Below are 20797 nucleotides of genomic sequence, written 5' to 3' on the forward strand. Positions count from 1 at the left end.
CCAAGGGTTACTGCATTAATTAGAGACAAAGTTATTCACTGTATTTTTTTACGACAAAAAAAAGTATGTTGCAGTAAATATGTTAACTACAAAAACACTTTTATAATGTTTATTAAATAAAAGAAACACCTAAATAAAGACTAAATTCTTGTAACGCAAGTGATGGTGAACACGGTACAGGGGCTACTAAAGCTGCCCGTTTGCATCTAAAAAAGTTTACATGTGCGCACGTGTGTTAGAGGCATAACAACATAATTTTTTAGTGCTACACGATGCTGTTTGTCAAGTAATGATTTAATTTTACGCCTTCTTTGGCTGTTTGTTTTGGTTTCACTAACAGGCATTCCAGCCGGGCATGCAGCCGGGCCTTTACCACTGCCAACCTGAGCCGCGCCAAGTCAAGCCCATTCAAATCGGAAACCGCATTCGTTTGAAAATGGCCGCCTCCTGTGACAGCATGCCTGACAGCGTAGAAGTGACCGAAACCAGCGGCGACGGCATGTCAGCTTCACCCGCGGTCGTACACGCGGTCGACGAAGTCTGCAAGATCGAGGCGACCGTGGTAACCGGCTTGGAGCACGTTGCACGCGAGGAGTGCGCCCAGAAGCTAGGCGTCACGCCGGAGACTGCGCGTGGACGCATATTCTTCCAACTGCCTGTCGAACGGGTCACGGAGGTAATGTCGCAGACTGCTTCCTGGCTTGCAAATTAACTGCGCCCAGTAAAGTGCAGCTGGTGTGCCGTGTTGTGCTGAAACAACATGTTGTTTTTTGTTTTGTTTTTCAGCTATCGGGTTCCTTTGCGAAACCAATATGGGTGCCATGCATTCTGCGCGTTCCTCGTTCGTGCGGCACCGAAAGAACGAATTGGCGCTCCATTGCCATTGCCATTCTCATGTTGCTTGTATGAAACATGCATTATTGCCGCCAAACACATGTAGCTGTTGGATGCAGCTGTTCGATGCGAATGTAAATTTGTTCTTTGGAAAGGGGCGCGCCCGCGAAACAAATTTTTGAGACGCTGTTCACCGGCTCGCTAGCGCTGGCTGTTCGGAGCGTAAGCTCTTTTTAGGCTCGTTTTGAAGGGAATAAGAGTTGTTCTCTTTTTTTCTGGGACTCTGTGAGACAGTAACTTTTTTCGTGGGTATTTAGAACGGCGCTAGCATTTAGTACGGCACGTTGATGTTCGCCTCACGCTTAGACAGATGAGCGGTAAATTCCGTTGCCTTGTTTCAGCTGCCAGTTCGTCAAAATTTCTCACGCGCACTCGCAAAAAAACAAGAATACAGTCTTATTAGTTCGTTTTTGTCTGAAAGTTCTAGTTTCTAATATTTGTTTTTGGGCATGTTTGGCAGACGATTATCTCTTCCTAGCTTTTTTTTTTTTCGCGAAGCTCGCTCAGCAAAGCTTGAGAAACTTCAGCTTTTCCTTGCTTTTAAATTGGCTTTTATTACCTATGTCTGATGATTCTCGACGTCCTCCAGTACTCTCCTATGATTGGTCTTTGGGTAATACAAACGAATGTATTTATTTAAAGCACTGTCTTCCTTTCAAAGATATTCGGTCGTCTCTTCAGTTAAGAAAACTAAGTGTTTGCTGCTGTTAAAAAAACAAACAAACTCAGAAGTTATGCACTGACATGCACAACTTCTGCATTTTTTTTTTTAACAGCAGCACACACTTAGTTTTCTTAACTGAAGAGACGACCGAATATCCTTGAAAGGAAGGCAGTGCTTTAAATAAATAAATTCATTCATTTTGTGGTCTAAATTATTATGCAGCCCTCCACTATGGCACCTCTTTCTTCCTTTTATTAGGCAGTAATTGAAATTACAGCTTGACGTAGTAGATGCATTGTAGTTATATACAAAGCTTTCATCAGTCAAACAACACTGCTCTTTTTATTCTGTTGCTTGCAACTATGAAAGGTTCATTGCACTTAGGCACAGGACACTAAGAGCATTGCTTAAGAAGGAGAAGGTTACTTAGTGCCAAATTTTTCAGAAGTTGGCATGCATATCTTTCAAGGCATTGTAGCATTTTAAGGCAAAAGCCTTATATGTCTCATTAGTGCAAAAGCCACGGTCTGTTGGCATCCATGGCACAAAATTGCTCAGTGACGTCACATGCTCACGCATGATGTCAGCAGTAGACCATCAGATGGTGACATCTACAGCATAGAATGAAAATTAAAAATTTTTTCCCAAATGCAGGGAATCGAACCAAGGACCTTCAGAATGTGAGGCGAACACGCGACTTGTTGGCCACAAAACCACGTTATTTCTTGGCAAATAAAGATAACCTAGTGTGTGTGTTTCCTTACATGACTGCGCTAATGAGTAGGTATGCCATTAGAAAGGAAGGAATATTTAATGAACCTTGCAACAGAGCTCACGATGAGACAGTGCTTTCGCATTTAAAACACGCAAGCAGTCTTATGTGCCGTCTGTTTTTTGTTTTTTTGTTCTCCGCTTGCATTGCATTGTTAACAAGTCACGCTTGCAATTTTAGACTGGGGGAGAACACATTCAGAAAACTGTTCTGGCTATATTTCATCAGGTCAGAAAACTAGGGTATTTTTACTCTTATTTGCTTTGACTGGGACTTGCCTTGTTTGAAACCAGAGAGAACTACATAGCTAAACTGAAAATATGTTGAATTTCTTGGCCACAAAAGTTGCACTGCAAATGGTTCTGTGTGGAGGCACTGAACTATTGACTTGCGTCGCAAGAACTTGACATCATGTACAGTCGAGTTTAGGGAGAACAAAGGTTCAGGGACTTTAGCAATTGATTTTGGCTGTAACGCTTTTTATGTTGTTTGTGTAGCATCATGTGGTGCAAAGGTACCAACTGAAAAAATTTCATGCTTTTATGAGGACAGTTTATGCATGATGACACCACATAATAGACGAACATATTCGGTGATTCAGTGAAAGCGAGTGATCTGTAGGTGCATTGGGAGGCTTACCACTCTCTCCGTTTTATTTGTGGCAGGTGAGGTGCCTGCAAGGTGTGGACAACCTTTTCGTAGTGATTGAAACTTTCGACAAGCTGGACGTTCCTCCGTCCAAGGCGGAGATGGAGACAGCGCTGGTCCCGCTAGTCGAACGCATGCGCTGGGAGACAGCACTTGAAGTTTGGAGGCGCATGCGGCCGGAAGCAGGTTTCGAGCTTGCCGACTTCTTCCGCAAGCAGCAGGATGGAACAAACAGTGCGGCCGGAGACCAGGTGATGAGAAGCGGTTGTGATTTGTGGATGGATGTTCAAGCGCGCTAGTTTGGCTCATTATCGTGCATCTTTGAATTGCTTGCCTGCCTTCATGGTTGCTGTGGCGCTTCTGAGACTATAATACTACTCCTTATTGTGTCGGGAGACCTACTGTAAAGAGTGCTTGTGACAATGTCGTTGGGCTTAAGCTCCAGGCCTGATAAGGGTTATCCTTGGGTGTTAATCTTTGCTTATTTCATGCTCAGTTAAAGTTGGACTCCAGGTTAGTTTGAAAGGAGAGCGAATCATCAAGCCCCTCATTGAAAAAGAAGAAAACAGAAAATAAGGACATGACATGACAGTGCGTGATTCACCAAACATCAGTAGCTTTTAACTTTCTGCGCACAGCTGGCATCTCTGCCTTCCAGCATGCCAACACCAATGCTCAGAGGAGACTGACTAGCATGGACTATGCTGTTTATTATAAAGTTTTCAAAATTATTATTTTCATATACAGCTTAAGGATGAAGCAACAAAGGAACCCCATCAGCCAATAATGTCGACCTGTTGTCATGATATTTGGGCAGCTAGCTAGCAAGCGCTTGACAACTGACTGAGATGTCTTGACCGTAGGTCGACGCCGTTGGCTGGGGCCGCCTGAGAACGAAAGGGCATTTGTCATTTTGTTCTTGGGTTGTATCTGACTATAGCATTTACAATGACACGCTTTTGCATTCTTCTGACTGAGGAAAGAGAATCGGAAGTAATAGTAACTTGAACAAAAGTTTTCTCGGGACGTAACATGTAGGGTGTTGCACTCATAATGAGCCTACGGTTTTCGAGCAGAAAGAAGCAGGCCAGGAGGAGGAGGAGAAAAAGGTTCCCAAGTTCCGGGTGACGTGTCATCGGTCGGGCCCCGATCACAAGTTCACGTCAATGGAGGCAGCTGCCACATTTGGGGGTGCTGTGAACGACACCTTTGGCTGGGGCGTGGACATGCGCAACTTTGACCTAGAGGTGGTGCTGCACGTGGACCCCGGCTGCGTGTACGTCTGCCTGGCGCTGACGCCAACCAGCCTGCACCACCGCCACCTGGAGCACTTTGGCCCCACCAGCCTTCGCTGCACCATTGCCTACAACATGCTCATGTGAGCAAGCCACTCATAAGTGCAAGGGGGAGGGGGGGATTAGTTTCACCGTGGTAGCTGTCAATGGCACAAATCCCCTGATCTGCAATGTTGATGTAGATGTCCATGTACTGAACGACTGTGATGGGGAAATGGTAGGGGTTCAGAGGAGGGTAGTACACCTGCTATGCCATGCTATTTTCGCAATGTGCTACCTTTTACTGATATCGTGGTATTTGCATGTAGCACAGTGTGGCAGTTTTTGCTGGTTTCTTGCAAAATGTCAGTTTTTAATGTGCTGAGGTTATGCCTGGACTGCTAAAAATGATGTAGCAGCATTATGTGTTGCTGTCTACAGTAAAACATTGACAATTTGAAATTGCTTTACTGAAAATTTCAGTTCACTCAATCACTCAGTTAATGAACAGGTTTGTTGATCCATCATTTGATTTAATGATTGAGCCAAGATTTTGAATCATCCGGTTTTCTGTCAGTCTATTATTTTGTGACCTCCTTCCATGTATAATGTCCATCAGTCAATCATTCTATGTGTTGCTGTCTACAGTAAAACCTTGAGAATTTGAAACTAAAAATAAATTTTTAATTGTGGAGTTTATTGTCTCATAGTGACACATGGCTCTAGTAGGGGGCTCCAGATTAATAAAGAATCCTATGTGGTGTATACTCCTTTTCATACATAGCAGGCAACGTTGCGGAGGGTGCGGAAGTAGCACGTCTGCGAAACTGTATTGCTCCACCGCATGTCATTTGTTCTTCTCAAAGCCTCGATGAGTGTTTGGATGAAAGCGAAGAGATATAAAACGAGGTGGTAGCACTGAGAATCATGGTCGAAGCAGTGGGGTGCTAATGTTTGGGCCCTCTGGCTACAATTTTCACCTAGTGGGAACTACTCTTGAGTCATGGGTGGAGTAAGAGTAATTTTCTCTACCAGCCACGTGTCATACCACCGCATGTCATTATTACTTCTCGAAGTCTCAATGAGTTGCAGGACGAAAATGTGGCAAGAAGTGAAAGGAAGTACGGGAGGCTGCCAGACACGGTACTTGAGATTTGTTGCATCTAAATATGCCTCTGTTCACTTTGGTTGTCTAGTGAACTACTTTTTGGGCACGGGCATAGCCTGGGCAAACTGGCATGCTAGCTTTGGCAGCATTAACTGCCTGTGTAAAACAGAGTATAAATTACCCCAGAGCCCTCCACTACGGTGTCCGGCATGGCCCATGTGTTGCTTCAGGACGTTAAACTCCACAATTTACGGTTTATTTTTCGTTTCCAATTGTCAGTGTTTTATGGCGGACGGCAACACATTGAATGATTGATTAATGGCTCCGGGAGAGAGTGTAGGTATACACACCACATATGGAAGGAGGTCCCAAAATAAAGAATCTGACAGAAGGCTGTAAATAGAGGAAAAATCTAGTAAATTATGAAACAGAGCGGTGAAGACAACTTCGATGCAGGCAAAGTGGTGTTTAATTTGAATATTTGCAGTGGTACCAAAAATATATTCCACAAATATTACTGGGTAATTTTAGTCGCCAGTGTGCCACTGACTGGATAATTTATTGGCTTTGGTTTTAGCCTTCAGAACTTGTGATGTAAACCAAGACAATACTGGTCCTGTGCTGATGCTAGTCTCAGAGTGATGCTTGCATCCACAAAGGGACGACCTCAAGTGACGTTTTCATTTCCGGAATGCTGCACTCCTTGTGGTTATAGGTGCTTCATTAGCTTTCCTAACAACTTAGCCAGCTACAGTGTAAGCATTAATGCTTATCTGTTTTCTTGTATCCAGTGATGACTTCTGATAACATGCACAGTTACACAACAGGAAGTGCCTTGTTATAGAACATGAGCTGTGCAAATAAAATTGGGTTTATGTTCTGTAAGAAGGCATTTTTTCTAGTGTAACTGTACATTGAACTTTTAAGTGGTTTTTTTTTTGTTTTATGGGGTCTAACGTCCCAAAGCAACTTGGGCTAAGCCCATGAAGGATGCCGTAGTAGAGAGCTCTAAATAAATTAGTCCACCTGGGGTTGTTTAATGTCAGTGCATGTTAAAGAACCCCAGGTGTGACGTTAAAGAACCCCAGGTGGTCGAAATTATCTTGAGCCCTCTATCACGGCGTCCCTCATAGCCCGAGTCGCGTTGAGTTGTTAAACCCCCATAAACCCAAAAACCATAAAAGTGAGCTTAAAAGCTCCTAACAAAGAAAGCAAGGTAATCAACACATTAGAAAACATAGCACTTTGAGGTACATTGGATTTTTTAATCCTTAATGTGCTGTCATACAGGTAGCGATGAAATCAATGGTAACCTTTGCTAGTTATTGAGTTCCACCAGAGAAGCCAACATATAAACCGGTTTGTTTGAATTTCTGGCACAGATGAAGGACAGTTGGCACAATGAGTCTGCCCGCATTCTCGCTTTAGCAGTACGAAATCTGTTGTCAAATGTCAACTCTGACATAATTGCATGCCATAATGATAGTTCCAAAGTGCTGTGTACAGTTAAACGTCTTGAACTTGCTTTTAATTTGCTTCTTCCATTGCTGGATAATTTGAATGTTCTTTGTGGTGCAATGCATTTTGAATTAACGAGGTTTTCTGTACAAATCGAGAATTCATAAATATCCGTTGTATCAGCTTCTGTAAGACTTATTTTTCCAGAGTGAAACTACCAGCAAAGCTGGCAGTTGAGATTGAATGGCATGCTTATATTGGAGAGCCGTATAGTGCACATGGCATTTCTGTTCGAGAAAAAATTTGGTGGGAAGAACTTTGACCAGAACTCCTAAAAATGTGGCATGTTATCTGGTCGCCCCACACAGGAATGCACATGTGGGGGCTTTAAGAGCACGACCATAATTTGTGGTGTAGAGCATGGTGTAACTGCTGGAAGAGCTGTATGCTTTTACTTGAGTAAAGCAGGGAAATGGACTAATTGTTCTTTGTACCAAAATAGGTACTGAATGAGAGCCATCTTGGCCTGCTTATGTTTCATATGTTGTGTTGCATGTGCTGTTTACTGCAGGTTATGCGACCTGAAGCCTGGTGACATTGTCTGCGATCCCATGGTTGGTGGCGGTTCCATTCCATTAGAGGTGCGTGTCTCTCGTTTGCTTGATCACTTGGATAATTGCAGGGTTGGAACTGCTGCACCATTTGTGCCATATGAATTTCTTGGGGCCGTTGTGCGCTGTAGTCTGCAAATTGTGCCTTAAATAACTACTGCTGCCATCCTGCACCTCACAGGAAACGAAGCTTCCGCCTTGGTTTGGTTTCGGCTTTTGCTTTGGAACAGGTTGGCTGAAGCCGTTTGTTGGTTGCAGCACAGCTTCGCAATACCAATGGATGCCTAGTATCACATGGCCGGCAGCAAGGAGAAATTCCCTTGGCCAACAACAGTTGTCGTTGCTTAAAGAATCTTGCCAGGAATCATGAAAAATGGTGAGAAATAGGTACCATTTATTTTTTACTTTAATCAGTGCAGCTTACCTTGTATTGCTCCACACAACTTGAAGCTTTCTTCTTACAAAACTGGTCAACTTAAATTGAGGAAACGCAGAGCCAACCTATTTGTGGATAAGTAGTTAGGGCTGAGCCACGGTGGCCGCTGGTAGCATGCACCATGTGCTGGTGCTGTCCGATAGAGCAAAGATTTGGGTGAGTTGGTGAGACACGCTTTGCGAAGACTGCGAACTTTCTCGCTCCTTGCCAGAATCCGAAACTGAACAGGGGTTGGCAATTCATTTTGCCACTCGCTAGTCATCCGGGCTACGCTTGAGTATGGAAGCTACTAGTAAGATGTGTTGTTTAATTGCTTAATCACCGTTGATGTCTGCTGGCCTTGCGATTGCATCATTGCTCGTGTTGCCTTTATGTATGCTTGTGCCGCACTGCCTTACTGTGGGAACCTACGAAACAAATTGTGCTCTATAGACATACATATTCAGCTTTAGGCTAGCTAGGATGGTAGGCGCGTTGACTTGTATATTTGCAGTCAACTTTTTCTTCTTGCCAGCAAAAAGTGCGAGTTTGGGATCAACTTATATTTGAAGTCTACATATACGCAGCAATATACAGTAACTCGTTGGTGCAAAAAAGCAGCGGTGATGTTATGAATGAGGCTTGATTAGCATTTTTTCCATTACAGTATATTTGAAGCAAGGGTGCACACAATACTGCTCATTCGCTCCGTTATTTTGTCTCTACATATATAAGCAGCAATTAGCTGCTGCTATGGTTCAGTGGCGTTGGTGTCTGGGTGTTCATCCCAAGGCCGTGGAGTAGAACCTCATCTGCGGTGACTCCATTTCGATAGAGGCGAAATGCAAAAAATGCCCGTATGCTGTGCGATGTCGGTGCACGTTGAAAGAACCCCAGGTGGTCAAAATAATCTCAAGCCATCCACTACGGTGTCCCTCATAGCCAATGCATCACTTCGTAGCTTTGAACAAAACATGCTGTACAGTACCATACCAGACAAATAGCAATTACTAGTGTTTCATAAGTTGAAATTGTTCTAACTAATGGAAATGACAAATTGATTTCTGAGCTTTTGTTGATTTCTGAGCTGTTTGTTTGTTTGTGTTCTTGCTGATTAGGAGGCACTTGCACCTTGTCCAGAAAAGGATCTGTGATTGTCATTGATGTCGTGGTTAAAAAAAAAAAGAGGGAGTGCATCTATATGCGAAGAGCTGCGTAGTTCATCTTAAATGGCTGTGATCCTGAAGTGTTAGTGTGTAGCCACTCATAAACCACGAGGTCGCCTTTGAATTGCCTCACTTTCGACTTGTTCAGAATTATTGTTTACCTGAGTGGCCATATACATTCTCTTCATTGCATATTTGTATATATGTCATATTTGTTTGGCCTCTTTGTGTGTAATAGCTGATGGCATCTTTTGAGCGTTAAATTTCAAAGGCCCAGTGGTAATAACATACCGTATATTTTGTCAGAACAGCGCAATATGGGGCAACTTTTACTATTTAATTAAGGACAGAAGAGAGTGTTTCAGGAGACATGTATTATTGCATGCTATTTCAAATGCTATGTCATTTAATTTTATGTACAAGTCCTTGTGCACTTATGTAACATGTTACACAACTTCTGCAGAGAGCTTTTTTAGCTTTTAAGAAATTTTTCTGTGGGGAACTAGCTGAAATTAATGCAGTTGGTTTTGTTTGAGGTCAGGGAACGCAATAAGGACACAATTATCGTCCTGCCTGTCATAAACAGTGAGCTATAGGGCTTCGAATTTGTCACTTCAGTAACATGAACAATAAGTTTTCTTCCTGTTTTTGAAGTAGCAACTTCAAAACCTTGTAACTCGGCTTCTATGAAAGGCAGAATGATAATATCGCCCTTGCTACGTTGCTTGATGTCATGAGAAACCAATCGCAATGCACTCGAGCAAGTTTCTTGCTGCAAAATTTCTTGAAAGTTCAGAGCATAAAACTTAATAGCATAATACATAAGTACACAAGGACTTATTTCACCTGAAATTAAATGACATATTTGGAATCAGCATGCAAAAATACATGTTTCCTGAGAATTTCGTAAATGTGACTTCATAAATAAAAATATTTTTTTCAAAAACCCTCTTTCCCCCTTAGAAGACAATCTCAAGCACGTGGTGTCATAAACCTTTTTTGGTGCACATTGACCAACAGTTGCTCAGTTCCAGAGCTGGGGTTGGCCATGATGAGAAGACACCCAAGATTTGTATTGTGTGCATGTGCATGCGCAGGGTTGTGTGAACTGGCCCCAGACGGCTTTCGTGTGCGGAGATAATCATCCGCTGGCTGTGCAGCGTACGCACGACAACCAGCATGCACTCAACGAGAAGCGCGCTAAAGCAACCCCAGACGCCAGGTGAGCTGCCCTTGCAGTGACTGCTGGCTTTCAAACTGTTTCCGAGCATGAAATGTGCTTCAAGACAGTAAAGCGGAGGTTTCAAAGAGCAAGGTTAATGATGTCGAAGGGAACTGTTTCTTTTGATGCATTTGCATTGCGTTACCATGGGACACAGTACCGGAGTCATCTTTTGTTACTATATCGTGTCGGATGCATGTACATGCTGATCTCTCCTTTCTGTCCTTGTCAGCATCGGTTTCATGTCCTCCCCTGCATTGAGACAGAATTTTCCTATCAAAGATACTTTATGCATGCACATACTCTTGGGGACAAGATATACATGCGTTTTCACCTTTCCTTGTTTCTGGTTGCCTGTTTTATCAGATTGCTCCTACCATGGGCTACGCCTTCTTGCCGACAGTCTTCGCCGCTGTGTTGAAACTGTTGTTATGATTGTGCATCTTGCATTTGTTTGTTGGGGTTCCCACAGGGGTGAGCTGTGCCTTGATGTATGCCAGTGGAATGTGTGTGCCCTGCCACTCAGGACCGCCTCTGTTGACGTCTTCATCACTGACCTGGTGAGTACCTCTTTGTCTCCCAAATCCCTGTTATCGAGTCTGCACTGGAGCTTTCGGGAGCCAGGACTGTGTATTATTACTTGATTTGCAGCGACATCAGTGCTTTCCCGAATACACCAAACTGTGCCAAGGAGTAAATTTTGCGGCATTCTGCCACATTTGGACTGAGAGATATAGATTGTGCCGCCGTAGTGTAATTAAACCGCCGCATGTTCAAACTGTAGTGTGTGATATATGTTAAGGTCGGTTGTTTATTCAAAATTTTTTACAAAGTTGCATGTTAGGAGTCGAGCCAAAACACTTTAGTGAACACATTAGACTATGCCTGACTTGACTTTTCTGTTCCCTTATATCTTTACCCACACTTTGGACACCCTTGAGGCATCTAAACAGTTTGAGTGAGGCCATAGTGTTGATGACTAAAATATCTGAAAAGGACGTCCCTGAAACGTCTCATGAATAAATGGCTCTTTTGCAAGCCGAAAGGTATTCCAGGTGTGCCGCAGGTGTGTTCGGTAATATGTCTTCCATGTGTTTATTTCACATTCTATTTGAATTACTGCAACTCAGTTACCTGCTCCAAGGCTTTAATCTCGTGCTTTTAAAGCCTGAAAGACCGTGCTGCCGGACTGCCTGAAATAGTGGTATTTTCTGCTTTCAAAACGTTTCAGCATGCATCCTTTCCATTTCCTCTATATAGCTACTAATAAAGGCAACGAGAATTGGTTATGAAAACAATTGTTTAGCTGGTTATGCAAGATTTGACAGTGTCTCACGGAGAAGTATGCCAGTTTATGAAGTCAAGGTGCTCTGAATGCATGGCACACAATACAGGTTATGTGTGGAGGCTGCATATATTTAGACACACAGTGTGCAACAACACTTATGAGGAGGGTATGTGGCCATTGCGAGAGAAGGCAGCAGCTGCCTTCAATGCGGTGTGGATGCATTAGGGGAACTGCTTTCTAGCTTTTATCTGAATGCTTTGATGAATGATAAGTTACAGAATAAGTTGCAATAAGTTATAATAAGTTGCACAATATTAATTTCAATGAAAGGAAGAGTGATGGGACACTGATGCCTTCATCTGCGCCACTGCGTTTGTAGTTGGACCAGTTGGTGCAGATTCGAGAGGACAGTGAGAATGCTTTGTTGGGCTGTTGTAAAAAATACACACATCCCAAGCAGTTTGCGTCAAAGCAGTCTGGTGGGGCTCTTTTCAAAAGTCCCGAAAGTTCCAGAGCTCCAAGGGGGTGGTGGCGAAAGTTCCTTTCCACCTTCTGTATTTATCTGGAGTGCTGGCAATGCAGAGCAAGCCACTTGGCTTTGCTAAGAAAAAAGCCCAGTGGGCAGCACATTTTTCACAAAGCCCGCACAAACAGTCCTCTTGTGTCCTGTGTCAATGTGCTGCTTTGTCATCATGTTCTAGAATCTGTGCCTCAGGTTTGGATTGCAGTTTCAGGATGCAGTCTCGACAGGTGCAGAAGCTACTTCTTCCCTCCCCCATCAAAAAGAAAAAAATGTACCTTGTGCAGTCGCATCATGAGCTGTCTTCATGTCTTTAGGTCATGTGTTTTAGTTGACTTGCAGGGTGGATTTTAATATAATGCGTTCTGGGGCAAGTTGGTGCATAGCTTGAGTAGATGAAGCACACAAATAAGCGCCTGTTTCGTGTTATTCTTTGTGTGCTGTCTTTTGGGCGCTTCATCGACTCAATCTTAACTAATGCTTGGCAAGAAATACAATTGGGTCATAAACACCCTTATATATGTGTAATTTTTCACAAAGTGACTTCACATAAAATGAAAAAGCTTGAATAATAGCTGCTACTCTGACTGCCTGTAGCTGTCTTATTGTGCCATATTGTTACGGTACACAGTCGCGAAGCGAAGACGACGTTGTTGTGTCGCTGGGCAGTCGACAAAGACGAGGACGCTGCCGCTAGTGCTTGATTGACCCGTTTTCTGGTGTGTCTTCTGTGTACGGCCTATCGTCCCTGCTGCTGAACTAACCTCGTTATATTTGGTGGAGGTGCTGGGTGACGATCCCAGTAACCTCGTAATAATATTATCTGGTTGTACACGCATTCACTTTGGCAATGATTTTTGAAGATCTAATCCCTGTGCATTGTGGCCCACTGGTAGACCACCCTTAAACTCTTCTGGATGAATTTTCTCAGCAATAACAAATGCATCTTTTTCTGCTGAAGAAAGGGATCAGTATAGCTGCAAAGATCCCAAGCAGTAGATTCCTACTGAGAGCAAAAATTGTACGGAGCTGTGTTTAGTGTAACTTTAAAACTCATAAATATAGATGTTGTATTTTGTCCTCCCATGTGTTCATGTTCCGTCGCTTTATTTGGGCTGCCCATTTGCACATCCCTGTGTGTCGTGCAGCCTTTTGGCAAGCGGATGGGATCTCGGCCGGACAACCGGATCCTGTACCCAGGGCTTCTGAAGGAGCTTGCTCGCGTCGCTCGCCTGCGCACGGGCCGGGCCGTGCTCCTTACTCAGGACAAGAAAAGTCTCTCAGTGGTGAGTGTGTCTGCTCCTCTGGCATGGTGTGTGACAGGGGTGATCAATCATTCTAGTCTGGGGTAACCCCAACGGCTCTCAAAAAGTACCGAGAAATGCCATGTGCGTTGGGATACATCCCTTCCTGCCTGAGGTGCACACAAAATAGGAGCGTACAGACCCACGGCTCCTCAGAAAAATGGACAAATTTAATTAATAGTGACTGTCTCTAAAGTGAGGCAGTTTGCTGTGAGCAGTCAAAGTGTGATACCGTATAAACGCATGTAAGGGCCGCACTTTTTCTTTTTCCAGATTTGAGGGCCAGTTCTCCTGTTGCGGCCCATACACGCAGTTTGAAAAAAAAAATTACTTAAGTGAAAAAACACCAATCAGGGAATGAGCGGCGTTTTTTTCTACGTTCAGTCGTCATTCGCGGAGTATTCAGACTTCAAGCTGGTGCTGTGCTCCGGTGCACGCTCATCCCACAAGAAGTCACGCAGCATGTCCGCTGTCAACGCGGAGCCGTTGTTGTTCTGCGCTTCCATCACTTAGCAGAGGAGCTTTTCTTCCAGTTCAGGAAACTTGCACGGCTTGCCTCTGAAAGCACGCTTTTTGCATCATGTGTTCCTCAGTGCATCCTTTTGGTTGCAGCATTGTCGGACGGACTTTTCGGCCACGTCAAATTTCCTGCCCGCCGCATGCTGGCCGTATTCGACAACAAACTCCCAGCCGTGAAGCTAGTAAGGTGCTTGCCCATCGGGCTAAAACTGCAACGCTCAGCGGCAGCACGCGAAAGTCACAACACACTACCACAACCCGCGTGCCTTTGACAGCCACAAAAGGCAGGAGTTGGTCATACTGATGCCGATATGGATAGCGAGAGCTCGTGGCGGAGAAAAAGGTTGACGATGATGATGATGAGCTGTGGCTTCGGTCGCCATCTGTGGGCGGCACCTGGAAGTTCCTGTGCGCATGTGTCGCCTATGCGATCAAGTGCACCGCTGCTCGCAGCTGGAGCTGATTGCAGAGGCCACGGCACGTGCATTTCGAAGGCTATTCCTGCGTGGGTCGTATACCGCGTAATATTTTCACTTACCTGATAAAGGACGAGGATTCCACGACAGAAGGCACATGCAGAAGCTTTTTATTCACTTTGGATGACATAAATCTGTTTTTGTCTGCCGCCAAAAAGGCCTTGCAGCAACTACTGCAGCCTTATAGACTGCACTAACTAACAGTGTGAGGAGTGTGGAACAATAGAGAGCCTTGTTCCATGCTCCATGGACTGTTATTAGAAGAACGTCCTTCTAACGCGCCACTGCATATTTCTTCCCACGCTAGGTATTCTGTACGATGTTGTGCTTTTCCTTGTCATCGTCCGGGGTTTTACGCGATACATGCTAGGGAATGATGTCGCTCGGGAAGCACTGTGCATGGGAAGTGCGTAATCCGTGACGACGTCAGTATCGTGGCAGTGCAGTGAGACCGGGCCGAACCACAGTGACTCCAGTGAGGCGGAAACCCAAAGTGGCGGCTGCGGCTAGCCTGAATGCCTGAATGCCTGAATTGTGGAGAGACGGCTGAGTGACATGAAAAATAACTACATCCTTGCAGCTTGGACGGGAAATGTTTGGATGCCGGCGCCTGTGAACAGATTGATGGGCATTGCTGATGAGGGAGAGTTATTTCTGTGAGGGTGCCAACAAGGGTGCAAGGGAGCACCCTTGCAAGGTCGCAAGGGTGCTCTCTCTTCGGGCATGCATTAGGAGCGCCAGTAAAACTTCCTTGTGATGCGCGACATTGTCTGTGGATGCTTTATGAGACACCCTTTAGACTTTGTACGCGATAAGTACGTTCCGAGACGTTCGCGACAAGCTACTATGTCATAAAAAGGCATGAGCTTTTAAAGAGCTCTTAATTAAGTTGTGGTATGCTTGGGATGTTAAAGGATGCCGCTTTACGAATATCCTTCAGCAAGAAATTTTGAATACGTTTGTTAGATGCTGAGTTATCTAATAAAGTTGTGAATTTCAGCACCATCGTGCCTTTTCCTCTCCTCGTGTCACTTCTTGCATGCGTAAAGGTTGGCGCTGCTTCACTGGTCATAGTGACTCAGCCCCACTGCCGGCTGCCGAAGGGTGCATGGGAATTTCGCCGGGGCCGAGCATCTTGACTTAATGGAGTAATGCGGCTAACCGGTTGCGGCTGCGGTAGCTGCTTGACACTGGAAGAATCTAACAAATAGCCACTTACTAACCGACATGTGCAGACACGCGACATGGAAAAGAGCGAGACTTTTAAAAAATTGCTGGAAACGGCTCGCCAGCTACTGCACAATTGTGGGTTTTCTGCTGCATGTACAGTCGAACCCGGATATATCGAACCCGCATATTTCGAATTATTGGCTATATCGAACACACAGATTACCCCCTTGAAAATACTATGTAAAAGTATAGGACAATTGCGTAGTATATCGAATTCCATTTTCGTTGGACATTCGATATATCGAACGGAGCGCTGCGCCGCGCCCCTGGAAGGTGCGTTTTTCCCAAAGACATTCGTGTCCGGTCCTCAGAGGTAAACTTTTCCGCAGAGTCAGTCAGCAGGCTCCTCCTCTGCACATGCGCAGCCGTCACCTAGCGACGGAGACGCAGAGCCTTTCCCCCGTTCTTGTGCCCCACCGGCGCGAGCTCTCTCGCTCCGCCTCTACCGCCGGCGTGTGCATTGGGCAAGGGCATTGGAGCTCATCGAAGAGAGTGCGCGGCATGGAGACGCGGCGACGTTTCCAAGCCACGCTTCCTGGGAAAAGGGAGAGAGAGAGAGTGAAGGGTCGGCACGGTCGCTCGTGGGCCAGGGGAGACGAGAGAGCCAGAGAGGGCTCAAAAAACGAACATAGCGCCTTCGACGGCATATTCCGCCGATCTTTTTCCCCGCTCTTTTCTTTCTTTTCCCTTTGTCGTTCCTTTGACTGTCGCTCGAACAGGCTTCGCTCGGACTGCTCCATCTGCACATCGTGCGTGTTGTTGTGTGACCTCTGTTTCAACTTGCCGTGTGTAGCGTGTGTGATTGCAGTCATCTGGTGAGCTATGGCATCCGCGGACATAAAAAAGAGGAAGAATCTGGACTTTGCAAGAAAGCTTGAAGTAATCCGGCGTGTCAAGAATGGAGAAAAGAAGTCCTCCGTGGCAGACGCATTCGGCATTCGGCGGAGTACTTTAAGTACGTTGTTAAAAAACAAGCACGACATCAAGCTTAAAGCAGGTGAGGAAAGTCGCTCGGGAGCGTGTCGTGTGCGTCCTGCTACTTTTGACAAAGTGGAGAAGGCACTCTACACGTGGTTTCTTGAAATCCGAGCGAAAAATATTCCCGTGTCCCGTGGATGGCCCGACCTTAATCGAAAAGGCCAAATGGTTTGCTACGGCTCTTGGCGAAGAGAACTTTTGTGGTGGCACTGGATGGCTGCAACGGTTTAAAAACCACCACGGCATTGTAGGAAAGGTCATTTCAGGCGAAAGTGGGGCTGTCAGCAGCCAGGAGATGCAGCAGTGGCTTTCTGAGGAGTGGCCGAAGATCACTGAGAAGTTTTCGCCTGCAGAAATCTTCAATGCAGACGAAACTGGTCTCTTTTGGCAAATGTTGCCGAATAAGGCACTCGCTCTTCGTGGAACCACATGCCACGGTGGTAAAATGAGCAAAGTGCGTGTGTCGGTGCTGCTTGCAGCCAACATGGACGGCTCGTGCAAGCTACGGCCATTCGTGATCGGGAAGAGCAAGTCACCGCGCTGCTTCAAGAACTGTAAACAGCTTCCCATCCGCTACGGCTGTAATAGGAAGGCCTGGATGACACGTCAACTTTTTGTTGAATGGCTGCAGGCTTGGGACGCTGAGTTGGGCAAGTCGGGCCGCCAAGTTTGCCTTCTGGTAGACAACTGTTCGGCCCATCAAACAACTTGCAAGCTGCAGCACATCGAATTGAAGTTTCTCCCGCCGAACACCACAGCGAGACTGCAGCCCCTCGACCAGGGTATCATAAAGGCATTCAAGGTAGGCTATCGGAAGCGACTTATTCAACGGCGCCTCATAAACCTCCGCACGGGAACCGATCTCAAGATTGACCTGCTTGGCGCGATCCAGATGATTACCGGTGCTTGGGGCGACGTGAAGCAGGCCACAGTAGCCAACTGTTTTGGCAAGGCAGGCCTTGAAGTGGCCAGAGATGAATGTCCGGAAGCTTTAGATGACGATGAGTGCTTAGAGGACGCGTTCCGCGACTTGTCCAATTTTTCCGGCACCGTCCCGCCCGAAGTTACTGTTGATGACTTCATTAACGCTGACAGCGAAGTTCAAGCGGTAGCCGACCTCGCTGATGAGGACAATGTGGCCGGAATAGCTGGCTTTCAAGACAGCGATTCCGGCGACAACGAGGGCAACTGTGTTTTCGAAGAAACGCGTCCGTGCACAGCCACTGAACTGGCGTCAGCGTTCAGCCTGATTCGGCGCTGTTGCGGCGAAATGGAAGGCACTGGGCTCTCGCACCTAGACAGTCTCGAGAAGATTGAAACTAGTGTTTTAAACTTCATTTCCCAGAGGAAAAAGCAGCCCAAAATTAGTGATTTTTTTTCCGTGAAATAAAGCGCTTTCATACTGTGTGCACATGCTATGTGATTCGCGGCTGTTCCAATTGGTAAGCCACAATTTTTTATGATCGCGAGTGCTTTTTTGGCCTATATCTGTATATCGAATTTTCGCTACATCGAACTATTTTCCAATCCCCGTCGAATTCGATATATCCGGGTTCGACTGTACAAGTATATTATGTGGCTCTGGTGTTCATGGCAACGCAATGCAGTGATTGAGCGAGTTAATGTGCTCTCCTCAGGCAGTATTTCAGGGCCCTTATACTGGAGGCTTAGTCGGGGACTTCATGTGACTACGTCTGAAGTGTAGCTACTGCTGAAGCGGGTACAGCTTATTGAGGTTTTTCGGTATGTTGTAGCTTTGCCTGTACCTTCTGCCAAGAGATTTTATATAGGGTGCTACAGATGGATCTGGATAATTCTAACTTGAAGAGGACTGTAATAACTTTGGAACTGTGGGTTTCTTGATAAATAAATCAATCCAATTCGTCAGAATTGTGTGGATTTCAAAATAAGGAAGCCTCTTTAATATGTGTGATGTTGGCCAGGCCAAAGTGTCGGTTTATATTAAGCAATCAAATTAATGGGAGTCTATTGTATGTCTCCGTTCTGATCTCACTTTGTCCATGGCTCTTTTCATACGTACGCAGGCTGTTGGGCGCGTTGGCCGGCTCTGGCGACAGGTACGAGTGCACGGCGTCAACGTGGGTGGCTTGTCAGCAGCCATCTACTTCCTGAGGCGCACGGATGTCAAACTCTGAGCCCGTTGAGATCTCAAGTCGGACATTAAAAGCTGCAGTTTGTAACAAATGGCAGCTCACTTGACTTCACTGGCTGCAAGTGACTGCCAAGAGACGTGTGTGTGTTTCCTAGGCGGTGGAGAGTCTTGAGACGACCACTGACATTTGGTTTCCAGTGTTCAGCACTTCTTACAAGCAAGGGAACAGTGGGCAGACGAGCTGCCTGGAGTTTGTTGGCGGTTGTCAAGAGGACAGCTGTAAGTGCTTACCTTTGTTGCGCATTAAAGCTTTGTGCATTTACTTTTGCTGCCTCTTTCTTTAGCGAAGCTACGCACCACTCATTGAAGTTCAGGTTCATTGTAGGTTCTTTTAATACTTTTACTGACCATGAGTTTGTGTGTTGGATTTGTGTCATAATCCTTCATTCTGCTAAATAATTCCATGCCATCATCCTCAGCATGGAGGCAGAAAAAGCTAGAGGTCCTCACTATCCGAGCTGCATGACAAAAAGTATGTCGGAAGTCACGTGTTTTTGCACGGACTACTTTCTTAGGCTCATCATATGGTGCCAGCATCTGCGTCACCGGTCTATCAACTGCAGGCGGCCCAGCTTGAGATCATGTGCTTGCCTTGGTCTTCATAGTGCAAGTGCGCCAAGATGAAGAGCCAGCTGTCATGGTGGAGCCCTCACTTCTCGCTTGAAAAAATTTTATGTACGGCCTCTCCTAAATTGTTTCCTTCCTCCTCGATAATCGGTGACCTATGCTGAGATTCTGAAGGCTTTGATCATCTGTGGCCTGCTGGTGAAGCCATCTGAGAGCATTGTTTTGCTTTTCCGAATGTTTACCCAGATAAGCATACACATTTTTTCATTTTTTTTTTCAGTAGGATAATTGTTGTGGTTTGCGTTGCTCTAGTGTTTGCCATTCCTGTTGTGCAATGTGTAAGACAGTGCAAAGTGTGTGGGCACAGTTTTGTTTGAACTTTTCAGGAGGGAGCACTTGAACTTTGACCAGGTTTCACCTACGTTTTATCTCATAAGTTTGCTGCGCTGTCCAGACTGTGGCGATCTGAGACAATCTGAACGCCGCGTGCTGCTAAACTTGTTCCTTCGCTGGTGGCTCCATCTCTGGGAAAGAAGGAACTCCGGTAACCAGCTGCTGCATGCCGGAGGCTCGGCTGACTCGATGGACGCCATATTTAGTACGAGTTGTGGCATACCACTTCGCTGCAAGCCTTCGCAATGCTGTGTTCATGCAGACTTTCTCTGCTAATTTAACTGGTGAATGAAATGCTCGCTGTACTCTCAAAACACCATCCTGAACTACCTTTTCTATTACTGCAATGACTGTTTAAAAATAGTCACAACACTGCTCAAATATTGAAGGACTATTTCTTGTCTTCCTTGGCCCTGATTGATGAGAGAGCTGTGCCTTTTATGGTGCTACAAACAACTTGTGAGATGAAGTATAATTCCGAACAGGAGCCCAGGCTAGGGGCAGACATGGACCCTCACTTCTTGGGTTTGTGTACTCTTAGTGTGCAGTGTTTTTGCTTAATATTCATTGCTTTTCTTGGTGGCTTTTTCGCTGACAAAGAAAGCCACGGAGACAAAGATGCGACTCATTTAGAGAGTGAAATTTATTGAACACTAATTTTTCACAGGGCATCTTGGGACCACAACAGTTGCAACATTTCTGAAAGTGGTGAAGCTTTTTCTTCGAAATGAAGCCGGCATTTATACACTGCAGAGCCAGAATTGCCAGAAAAACGGGGCACACGTGAAAATTGGTGTGACTCCAGGAATCAAAACATGATGCAAGTATTTCATAATGATGCCAGCAGTATGTAAATATCTATGCTTGGCTATGTGTGAGAAATCCGAGGAAAGATCTGCGGCTATTACAGTTTGGAAAGCAGTTTTGGTAGGAAAGGTGGTTTCCTTTCTCAATGTAATGAAGCTGCACTGAGTTTGGCACTTTAAGCATGCCCATGTGCTGAACATGCCTTGGGGAGGTAGGGATGAGGTCACAATAAATAGCTTTGTGAGGGGGATGGGGCAATTGCCCTAACCTGCCCCCTCGCTGGGTTCACCACTGGTTTCGACTGCAATGT

General features: G+C 45.4%; 1 protein-coding gene across 1 annotated transcript; it reads left to right on the top strand.

Moving 5' to 3' along the window:
• The first annotated feature begins 340 nt into the window (after positions 1 to 340).
• LOC144106189 (tRNA (guanine(6)-N(2))-methyltransferase THUMP3-like) lies at positions 341 to 18982 on the top strand. Its single transcript, XM_077638927.1, has 8 exons — positions 341 to 676; positions 2996 to 3229; positions 4055 to 4356; positions 7390 to 7459; positions 10108 to 10232; positions 10705 to 10792; positions 13189 to 13326; positions 18593 to 18982. Exons 1-8 carry the CDS (start codon positions 356 to 358, stop codon positions 18701 to 18703), a joined length of 1389 nt encoding a protein of 462 aa, XP_077495053.1. The 5' UTR covers positions 341 to 355; the 3' UTR covers positions 18704 to 18982.
• Positions 18983 to 20797: the final 1815 nt, after the last annotated feature.

Source organism: Amblyomma americanum, chromosome 10 (assembly GCF_052857255.1).
Source record: "Amblyomma americanum isolate KBUSLIRL-KWMA chromosome 10, ASM5285725v1, whole genome shotgun sequence".
NCBI lineage: Eukaryota > Metazoa > Arthropoda > Arachnida > Ixodida > Ixodidae > Amblyomma > Amblyomma americanum.

Bases quoted from the DNA above. Each gene is read 5' to 3' on its own strand.
- LOC144106189 (XM_077638927.1), top strand. From the start codon at position 356: ATGCAGCCGGGCCTTTACCACTGCCAACCTGAGCCGCGCCAAGTCAAG. The intron at 677-2,995 runs GTAATGTCGCAG...TATTTGTGGCAG, and splicing joins CTGTCGAACGGGTCACGGAG to GTGAGGTGCCTGCAAGGTGT. The intron at 4,357-7,389 runs GTGAGCAAGCCA...TGTTTACTGCAG, and splicing joins ATTGCCTACAACATGCTCAT to GTTATGCGACCTGAAGCCTG.